General features: G+C 34.8%; 1 protein-coding gene across 1 annotated transcript; it reads left to right on the top strand.

Annotated features, from left to right (window-relative positions):
• The first annotated feature begins 3,611 nt into the window (after positions 1-3,611).
• Positions 3,612-10,587, top strand: LOC107781939 (uncharacterized). The gene is made up of 8 exons (XM_016602758.2): positions 3,612-3,901; positions 7,487-8,250; positions 8,382-8,570; positions 8,688-8,796; positions 8,903-8,961; positions 9,045-9,237; positions 9,330-9,659; positions 10,189-10,587. Exons 1-8 carry the CDS (start codon positions 3,769-3,771, stop codon positions 10,290-10,292), a joined length of 1,881 nt encoding a protein of 626 aa, XP_016458244.1. The 5' UTR covers positions 3,612-3,768; the 3' UTR covers positions 10,293-10,587.
• The last annotated feature ends 753 nt before the right edge of the window (positions 10,588-11,340 follow it).

Genomic DNA, 11,340 nt, shown 5'->3' with positions numbered 1-11,340 from the left:
TAGGTGCGAGTCCAAATTGCGCTCCTGCGCTGACGTTCGCTTATGTGCCCTTTCACACCGCATATGCGCCTTCGCATATGCGAATGAACCTCCGCTTCTGCGGACTCCTGCTCCCAGCAACACCTCCGCTCCTGCGACTCCTTTGTCGCTTCAGTGACCATCGCACCTACTCAAACCAACCGCAGGTGCGGTCACATTAGAACCAGCAGCAACCAGCAATGAAAACATGAAGAAAATGATCCGAAACCAATCCGAAACTCACCCGAACCCCTCGGGACCCCGTCGGAACATGCCAACAAGTTACATAACACAATACAAACCTACTCGAGGCCTCAAAACACACATAACAACATCAAAATGATGAATCACACCTCAAATAGAAATCTATGAACTTTGAACTTTTCAACTTCAATAACTCGTGCCGAAACATAGCAAATCAACCCGGAATGATCCCAAATTTTGCACACAAGTCCCAAATGACAAAATAAAGCTATTCCAATTCCCGAAAATCATAATCCGAATCCGATATCAAAAAAATTTACTCCCGGTCAAACTTTCCAAAAATCCAACTTTTGCCATTTCAAGCCAAATTCCACTACGGACCTCCAATTCGCAATCCGGACGCACTCCTAAGTCCAAAATCACCCAACGGACCTACCGGAACCATCAAAACTTCGTTCCGGATTCAAATCCTCAAAAAGTCAAACTTTGTCAACTCTCCCAATTTAAAACTTCAATAATGAAATCCATTCTTCCAATTCGATTTCGAATAACTTGAAAACCAAAACCGACGATTCACACAAGTCATAATACATCATACGGAGCTACTCATACCCGTAGACTACCGAACGAGATGCAAATGCTCAAAATGACCGGTTGGGTCGTTACAGATAAGTAGGATTTGGTATAATTTTTTTTGGGTTCTTTTTATTCATAAAGTGATCTCGAAATAAAGTCATTGTAAAGTTTGTACTCAACAGTTTTAAAAAATTTGGGAATATATGAACAAAATATAAAAGCCTATCCATTTCTATTTTTAACGTTTTATTAATTTAACGTAACACATTTAACAAGTTTTCAAACTTTAACAAAAAAAAATCAATTTATCCACTTTATAAACTTATTAGCTCTAATATATCTAACAAAATATAGAACTTTTTGTATTTTATAAATAAGAAGTAGTTATTTGCAAGCAGACGACATAAAAAGGGATATACAAAATTACAAATAAATAAAGAAAGAGAGCTAAACACTAAACCAAAAAAATTAATATAAAATAGATAAATGATTTCAACATAAAACTAAATTAAATTAAACTAACAAGTAATTTCAACAAATGTACTTGCATGTTTTAATGATTTATAACAAACTGATAACCAAATTTAACTTTGTTGAAAGGCTTATTTTTTCGAAATAGAATAACTTTAGAATGATTTTCATTGAATTCAAGTAAAGAAACATGTTGAAAAAAATAAGAAGTAAAGAAATTCAAAGTGAAATAGGAAATATGACAAATAGAAGACGGTAAACTAATAAATTTAGAAGACAAGCTGTGACTGATTTGACATGCAAAGCCCAATTTAAGTTGGGAAGTTGGTTGCACACTGTTCCAATGCGAACAATACGAAAAGCTTTTATAGGGAGGAGAGGCACTAGCTGGGGTCGAACTCAAGACCTTATGTACTATTTGAACTCTCATGACCGCCCCAGCAAAGGGATGACTGAAAACAAGTGGGTTCAAATAATTACTTTATACGAGTGTTTCGCTGTTTTTAAATATAATTACCAATATATACCGTATAATTTTTTGACAAAGCGGGTTTAGGAACCCGCTTAATAGCATGTGAGTCCGCCTCTGGTAACAATATAGAACAAGAAAAATAAGTTAAGAGATATAGAGAGAAAGAGAGAATAGATTCTTATTTCTTTCATGTATTCAAGTGTATACAATGTGATGCCCAAACCCTATATTTATAGTATTACATAGAGGTATACAAAAGAATGTCATAAACATGACATTAAACATTTAGATCACGAGGAAGATTAAGGAGGTGTGAGAGTTATATCCATAATGGTAAGAAGTAGTGGGAGGTTAATGGAGAAGAGTAGTGAGAGTAACTTTTTTAGGAGTTATAGACATCCACTACATAATATAATATTTCATAACAGATCGTCCTTTTTACCATTTAAAGTTAATTTTTTCTTTATGTAGCAATTTAATGATAGGTATAAATATAATTTTGAGTTAGGACTAAGTAACCTTTTTCTATTCGGAATTCTAAAATATACAATTTTCCTTCAACGAAAAAATTTCATAATTGATTAAAATTATAATAATTACTTATATGAGAAAAGTTGGCAAAGAAAAATTCTACGAGTATGTATAAGACTTGTCATATTATATTTACAAGTACATGAGTTTACATGTAGAATTGTAGAAGTTTTAGAACTTTATTTCTTGTGTAAAATTTATGTTTCTTATTTGATAAGATTATAAATTCAACTAAAAAATATTTACCAAAAATTAAACCTAATAGACGGACTTCTTTAAAGTTAAGTTAGTCAAGGATTCCTTCATACTCATTTTATTCGGACAATTTGGTTTGGCTTAATCATCTATACACTGCCATATTTATTTTCTTTTTAAAATTTGACATGAAAATATTTCACTTCAATAAAACTTAATTATAAAAATTAAAGATCAAAACACCACAAGAATGTAACTACGTTTAATTTAATCCGTTATTGTTCATTTATTACAGTTATTCTTTCTTTCAATCTTCTTATTTTGTACCAATAATGATGGATATATGTGTTTTCAAGCATGTGTTTATCTCCAAAATTCAACGTTCACCACAAAAAATAAAGGATATCCTCTTTAATTCGTCCAGAAATAATTGCACATATGCTTGTGTATTGCAATGACGATAAATAAAACACATAGCCAAATAATTTTAAATGTTGGACTATATTGGTGCAATATATTTTTTTACATTAATTATTATATATTGTATTTTTTAAGAGAAATATCAATGTCGATAACAAGAGTTCAAATAACAATGTATCTAAAGTATCTAAGGGAACAAACACCAAAATAATCATATATAAAGAAGTATTAGGTAAGATATGGTTACATTTTTTATTTCTATATTATAAGTATATATATCATTCACATGTTATGTCGAATCATTTTAAATTTAAATATTATAGAAGTGTAATCCCATTTGAAGATTGTTATATTTTCTTCTGCATCAACTGTTGCAGTCATATACATAGTATTCTAAGTAAATCTAATTTTTGGTTCCTTAATTTATGTAAAAATTGATTGAGAATCTATGTGAAAAGTATGAATATCAAAACATTTCAAATTATTATACTCCCTCCGTTCCAGTTTATGTGAACCTATTTACTTTTTGGTCCGTTCCAAAAAAATGATCAATTTCTAAATATGAAAATAATTTAGTTTAAAATTTCAAATCTACCATTAATAAAAAGTTTTTATAATCATATAAATACTCTAAATAACTTTTTAATTTGTTTAGTATCAAATATTCCAAAAGTATTAAACTTCCTATCCAATCAAAGGTTCTAAATTGGAACGTAGCGAGTAGAAACTACATAGTAAACACAAAAAAGAAAGTGTGTTATATATTACACGTGTCTTTTGGCATAGCCACCGTCCAAAGAGCTCTGTCCCAACTCCCAAATACTTGAATTCGTACACAGCACTCTTTCTAGAACTGGAAAAATTCCAAAATCGCTACTTCAATGGCATCGACGAAACGTGAATCCTGTATAAGCGATGAACCTGAAGCCAAGAAAGCAAAGGTTGAAGAAGGGCCATCACAGCTTCCAGTATCCACACCCCGTGTGGTCCTTAACCCCGCCGATTGTGACTTAGGCAAGAACATCACACTCCCTTTCCTCTTTCATTTTTTTTAATTTTTTGTGACATTAAATTTTGAATTCTCACTTCTTTGTGGATACACTTCTCTTGTTACAAAATTTAGAACCCTGTATGTATTTTTGTTTTACTTGTTTCTATTTGTTATGCGGTACATTAATGCTAGGGTTTGGCTTGGTGTGTTTGGTATGATTACATTTTTTGTTTTCAGTGGATGGTAATTTAAGCGTGGAAAGATGTTCTCCGGAGTCTTTTTTGGCTGAGGTAGGATTTTTACGAGGGGCATTTTCATTTCAAATTTTTTTTACCAAGGGAATTCCCAAAAAAAAAAAAGAGTATTACACGTGAAGAAGCTAGCTAATTTAACATCTAATATATATACATAAAAAAATAACCTTATATATACGCAGTGTAACCCATGGGTTTAAAGATAGATGCCTTAGGTGTAGTACTAGAAGTGGAAGATGGGCATGAAGGTCGGGTTTTAGTTATAGTTTTGAGTAGAAATAGGTCGGTGATCAGTGGCGGAGTCAGAAATTTCGACTAGTGGATTGCAAAATATACAAATATGCCACATCTGGAACTTGAACATGTATTTCTCTTATGTTAAGGGGATTCAAAAATTTGTACATGTACAATTTTCTTTTTCTCTATTTGCATAGTGTACTTTTCCAACGAATCCCCTTCATTGCATGTGGTTCCACCACTGTCGGTAATGATATTGAGATCAAAAGTATTCAGTATAGAAAAACAACTTGCGTCCATATCTAATACTTCGTCTGTCCCAAATATATGTCATTTTTTCAGGAAATCAGTTTAGCTCTTCATTTTGACAAGAGCTTTACGAAAAAAAGAATAGTAAGATTGTGATACATTCGGTTAAAAGAATCTCCTTGTAGTCAATCATTTAGTAAGAAAAATTGATAAGCTCAATGACTTCCACTAACAATGTTATTGCTTCAGTTCAAGTTCATATACTATCTGAATTTTAGACTTTGATGTAGTGTTTTGCTCTATCAAACTAAGGAATTTTTATTTTTGGCTGGTGTTTTCTTTATCAAAGTAATTTTTTAAATTATTTTTTTCCCATTAACACTGATATAATACGTAAGTCAAATTAACATACTAAACTCCTTGCTCGGTCTGATAATATCATATAAAGGGGGTAATATGTATTTCAACAAAGAAAACGTTATCTATAATCTCAAACAACCTATCACCCGAGATTTATTTTGTCACTTTAATTTTGTCATCCTTGATGTTGTGCACATTTTTTCGAACATATCTTAGTTACGAGGTTTGAATAGTGAACTTAGAAAAATAACAAGGTATGAAAAGAGAACTGGGAAAGTAACCATTCTTAATATGGCTAAGTGCAAAAAGATAAAGGGTTAAAGTGGAAGTCCGGAGGTAAAACATTAAGGATAAAAAAGATATGTGTTAGACATTTTTTTAATATTTTGTGATATGCATCACTAATATTAATAGAAGAATGTATCTAGAAAATGAGTAAAAAAAGAACGTGTTCTAATGTCAAATGTTGTATCACCTTAATGTATTGCTTATGTCAGTAAGTCATCCAACACAAGTAGTCCCCTGTTTTCAATTATTTTTACATGATTTAAATAGTTAAAAGCTTAGCTTCGGTCTTGTAAATGTCTGCAAATCTGATTTTAGTGAAAAAGTAGCCATAAGAACAGGTGAACTTTCAATTTCAGTTTCATCTTGTTGACTAATTTTGTTGGTATGACAATATCAAATTCTCTGGTGTGGGATAAACCTTTTGGATTCTTTCATGGTGTCATAGTCTCCTCTTTGGTTTTCCTCTACTTGGGGTTTTATAAATCCCGAATCACAAAATTCGGTTGTTTAATGTGGATCAACACTCGTGCTTGAAACTTGGAGAAGTTGTATAATGGTATTAATTTTTAAAGTGTGAGTAAACATAGTAAATTTTCTTTTTCCTAATGGATGGGGCATATCGGCTGGCAAGGTGCTTAAAAGGCTGAATGGAAAGATTTCAGTAGTCTGTTTAGACTTTAAATCTGCCACGAAAAGTTACTCTCTTGAACTATGTTTATGAAACACTTCCAACAGCTTTTAGTTATGTAGATCTATGTTTATGGAACTCAGCTTTGTCTTAGATACATTCTACTAGTTGTTGAAACAAGTGGTTATATTGGGTATTGGAACTGGAAGGTCTGGAAATTTTTTATGAGCAATCTTTTATGGGAGCAGTGTTATCAAGGGCGAAAAACGCAAAAAAGCTCTAAGGTCCGCAGGGGATTTAAGCGCAAATAACGTGTGGGCTTTAATGGAGAAAGGCGCAAATGTACAAATATGTATGTGTAATCGAAGACTAATAATTATAAGCATGAATAACAATATAAGATCAAAGAAATTGAAAAAAATAAATAAAATAACGATGAAGTGACATATCAATTGTTTAGTGTCGCCTCTTTGGGAGTATGCTCATTGGCAAGGAAAGTATGCCTTAAAGCCTTGATGACGACACGGAAGCGGCCGCTAAGCGATGCGAAGCACTCAACATGCTTTGCGCCTCGCTTCAGGGCTTAAGCGCACTTAAAGCGCGCCATTGACAGCACTGCATGAGAGCCGAAAAGAACACGAGTATTTGGTGTAACTGGTAAAGTTGTTGTCATGTGACCAGGAGGTTACGGGTTCAAGCCATGGAAACAGTCTCTTGCAGAAATGCAGGGTAAGACTGCGTACAATAGACCCTTGTGGTCCGGCCCTTCCCCGGACCTCGCACATAGCGGGAGCTTAGTGCACCGGGCTGCCCGTTAGTGTACAAATATCACCCGTGGGAGGGGTAGGGTAAATGGACTATACTAGCTTTATCCCAGCTTATGAAAGTTACTTTATTAAATCTGGATATTTTGTGGCAAACATGTAGTTTATGTTGGGCATGAATTTCTGGCTTGGCTTAAGGGTCTTTCAATTTTTTCAAAACTTACTCTGTGTTCTTTTGTGTTAGCTGTTCCTGGAATCATAGGCAATATTGGTTTCTGGCACTTCCTTGTGACTAATTTTTGGTATCGTCGAACAAAACTTTTATTTTGCTTGTTAGTAGGTATAAGATTTGCCCATGTTTAGGTGCTTATATGTTGCTTCTGCCTAATTTTCTTGAATGGTTGTTTCCCTTAGTTAGTGTTGTTAATATCATTAAATTTGAGAGTGGACTTGGGGATGGGAGAACTAGTAAATTTTGAGAGCCGAATATTTCTGGAATTAAGATAAATGTTTGCATAATTTATATTTTTGGTGTAATAGTAGTATGTTATATTGTTATGGATCAGTGTATGGACTTTTTGAATTTGTTAGGAGGGATCAAATGCTAGTCTGATGTATGGAATGATGTCGGGTCCTGTACTGTCCTGTACCGTCTTGGTACTTCATCAATAAAATTTGACCTTATCAAAATTTTTTAAAAAAAAGGTGAAGTTAGAGAGCCGATTAGCCAGTGGCACATCTGTTTGCTGTGACTTTGTTGGTAGGTGTTATTTATTAGTCTATTCTTCAATGTATTTGTGTTTTGATGTGGGTAATTCTTTCTTTCAGATTTCAATGTTGAAGGAAATGGATTACAAGGTTCAGCGCTTTATGAGCAAGGATTTGCTTATTGTTGGTCAGGTGCTCGAGCCAATATGGGAATCACTGGAGGAAAGTACTGCTTTGGTTGCAGAATCGTTTCAGATCAGCCTGTAGACATGGAAGATACACCACTAGATCAGCAACATCTCTGTCGTGTTGGCATCTCAAGGGGAGATGATGCAGTAGGAAACCTTGGGGAAACCCTTCATAGTTTTGGGTTTGGGGGTACTGGAAAATTTTCAAGTCATGGACAGTTTTCTGAATATGGTGAAAAATTTGGGGTTGGTGACACCATAATTTGTTGTGTTGACCTTGAGTCTAGCCCTTTGGCATCCATAGGTTTCTCTAAAAATGGGAAGTGGCTGGGAATAGCAAAGCAATTTAATGCAGGTCCAACTGGCCATGAAGTGGTGGATTGTCCAATGAAAAATCTACAATGGCATTCAGCTCTTTTCCCTCATGTCTTGCTTAAAAATGTAGTTGTGCACATGCAGTTTAGCATAGACGACGGATTAGCTCCTGTGGAAGGATATAGACCATGGTCTTGTGCCATGGAAGATGGGAAAGCCATAACAGGCCCTAGCTTTCTGAATCTGTGTGATTGTGAAGTTATGATGATGGTGGGACTGCCTGCTTCCGGCAAGAGTACCTGGGCTGAGAAATGGGCGATGGAACATGCAGAAAAGCGATATCTTTTGCTTGGAACTAATTTGGCTTTGGATCTAATGAAGGTTTCATATCTTACTGCTCCTTTTTTTCTTTTTTAAAATAGAAGCGGCACTGGTGTTTTCTCATTTATAAAAAATAGGGAAACTTGTCTTTCAGTTGCTACTTCCATAACAAGTAATTCATCTCCTTACAGGTTCCTGGTTTGCTGCGCAAAAATAACTATGGTGAAAGATTTGAACGTTTAATGGACCGTGCTACTGGTATATTCAACACTCTTTTGTCTAGGGCTTCCCAGATTCCTCGTAATTTCATAATTGATCAGACAAATGTCTACAAAAATGCCCGGAAGCGCAAATTGAAGCCTTTTGCAAACTATAAGAAGGTATGAAAGTTATTCTCTTGGGGAAAAGTAGGTTGGCAAGAGTCTGTGCTGACTACCCTCCTAATAGGCCTTTAATGAAGCATCCTCATCTCTCTGTTTGTTTTGCCTCTGATTCAGATTGCTGTTGTGATTGTTCCAACACCTGAAGAGCTCAAGCTCCGTGGTGAGAAGCGATTCAAAGAAATGGGCAAGGAGGTTCCTGCCGAAGCAGTAAATGAAATGTTAGGTACCACAGAGATTGGTTTTGCATACGCTTTTGTAGCTTTTCTCATCATCACTTGTCTTAATATTATTTCCCCTTTTCTATTGTAACCTATAATTTTACCTTGCAGTGAATTTTGTTTTACCTACGAGCAAAGATATGCCTCGAGCAGATGAGTACTTTGATGAGGTGAATGATTTCAAAAGTGCAACACTAAAACCTGTAAATCTTTGTTTTCATATCTCATTTATGCCTCGTTTTGCATGTCATAGGTACGTTTTAAAGAACTTGGCAGAGCGGAGGCTCAGAGATGCTTGGATGAGATGAAAGCAAACGTAAATTCAAAGAGGGAAGTTACCCCTTATTCTCGTGAAAGTTCTGTGCAGTCACTTAATAGCCCATCAATGCAGCGCCATTGCCAATCATACAGTGGTTCCTCATTGCTGAGTCACAGAAATTTATCAGGTCTTTTACTTCTTCGTGACTCTTAAACTTGTATTGCTTTTTTACTTCTATTTGTTGGAATACCCATGCATATCTATATTACCTTTGGATAGGTGGACATCCAAATAGTTCATATGCTCAGCCTCCACTGCAAGCACCTCGTGAAACCTACTTCGCGACCCCTTCCAGTTATGACTCCATGGGTGATTTTGGTCATGGAAGTCGCAGTGCCTACGACAATTCAAGGGGATATGAGATGGAAGCTCAATCAGCAATCCATGGAGGGATTTATGAACCTCATGGGGGATATGGAGCTTGGAATGCAACTGAGTTACACCGGAGCAGCATGAATGATCCCTACTTAAGAACGACTGGTGGTCCAAGATATCTGCCACCTGACTCAAGAGGAACTGCATTTGAATCGAGGATGCCAGCACCATATGGTAACTTAAGCTGTTGTCTTTTTCTCGTACTCACAGTTTCATATTACTTGCATTTTTATAGCTTTCCCAGATAAAAATCCTGGAATGAGATAACCTTTGGAAATGTGTAGAATTCTTATGGTGGTATGGATTTTAAACTTTGCATAACTTTTGGTGACACATATAGTCGTTTACACTATTGTAAGAGGGGAGTAACAAAGTGTGTGGTGTATTGCATGATTTGCTCTTACTAGGAACAAGAGTATTTGAACGATGGCAATTTTTCTGCTGCTATTAGACTTTATGTTCTAATTACTATAACTCGGTTACATTGAACTGTAGAAAACTATGTTAATCGGGAAACAAAAGGGTTAAAAAGCTGCAGTGGAAACTTTTTTTTGGGGAGAAAACTCTTCAAACTAGAATTTAGCTTGTTGGTTGAAATTCGTGTAACATATGCTGCTCACCATGTATTTCTGGCATAATTGTTCTTGTTAAAGAGAACAAAATAAGTTTTTTTTCATTTTTCTCGTTTTGGTCTTTTCGTTAGGCTTTCCTCATGGGATTCCAGCTCCAAGACCGCCATATGGAAATTTTCCTTCCGGAGCACAGCATCCTGGAGTATACACTCCACCTCGTCCCAGATACTACTGATTGTGGAAAGTTATGAAATTCAAAAGCAGTATTTGATACTCACTTCACTTGTATTGTTTTACTATAGAATCAAATGGTGTTAGTATGAAGGGAGAGGCTGGTTAAGATTTTGTGAATGGTAGATTATAGTTTGTGTACGGTGGCTAACTTGGTATTTGATGGACTATTATATATAAAAAATGTAGATATTAGCATCTCACTTTTTTTGTGTGTGTGAGATAATGGTAGTTTTTATGCCAGCTTGTGCACAAATACATGTTATTTGACTATGTTGTAAATTTGAATCCTGATCTGCTATACTTGGCTTTTTGTTTCCTTTCTTCATTCACCTTCTTTGATATCTTTCTAATGTCCTAAATTCCTAACTGTCTGAAATTAGAACAATCGGACCTAATTATTTTGTAGTGGGGCGCAAATTTAAACACTAATTGGGTGTGGAAGGAAATACTTATCAGTTAAAAGAAACAGACATCTGAGATTTTTTTTTTCTGTTTTACCTGGCTTATCATTCCTGGACGCATCCACTGCGTATCATTTGTATATTACCTTAGATAGTCGAAAGTCTTTAAAAAGTCTTGCTTAGGTTGCCCTGTAGGTGATTTTATTTTTTATGGACAATCACTTATAATTATCTTAAACTCTTTAAAAGAAAACGTTTGTTCTAAGTTCATGCACATTATTTTACTATAAAATAATAGCAAGTATTATGATATTTCATATTCTTTTCGTTGATATTTCGCATTCACCAACTTTGAAATAAAAAATATATCTCTGAAGTTCACCGGTAATGGGTTATGTTCTGATTGTGTAACTTTTACTTTATAAGAAAATATATTTAAGGAATCGGTATTCGATCAAACTATATATATAATGCCATCCAATAGTGAATGTGATAACTGACAAAGTACATACTCCTAGCAACGTGAAAGACTGTTACTTGTGAATCTTATCATTGCATCTCATTACATAGGAGTTGACAGTTAGATATAGATAACTGAAATTCACTGTATCTTGCTATTCCAGTCTCTTCGAAATGGTCATTATTTCC

The sequence above is a fragment of the Nicotiana tabacum genome, chromosome 17 (genome assembly GCF_000715075.1).
Source record: "Nicotiana tabacum cultivar K326 chromosome 17, ASM71507v2, whole genome shotgun sequence".
NCBI classification, from domain to species: domain Eukaryota; kingdom Viridiplantae; phylum Streptophyta; class Magnoliopsida; order Solanales; family Solanaceae; genus Nicotiana; species Nicotiana tabacum.
This window is presented reverse-complemented; position numbering and strand designations above follow the sequence as displayed.

Excerpts from the sequence above, each read along its gene's own strand:
- LOC107781939 (XM_016602758.2), top strand. The coding sequence starts at position 3,769 with ATGGCATCGACGAAACGTGAATCCTGTATAAGCGATGAACCTGAAGCC. Across the intron at positions 8,251-8,381 it reads TGGCTTTGGATCTAATGAAG|GTTCCTGGTTTGCTGCGCAA; the intron begins GTTTCATATCTT and ends ATCTCCTTACAG. Across the intron at positions 9,238-9,329 it reads GAGTCACAGAAATTTATCAG|GTGGACATCCAAATAGTTCA; the intron begins GTCTTTTACTTC and ends ACCTTTGGATAG.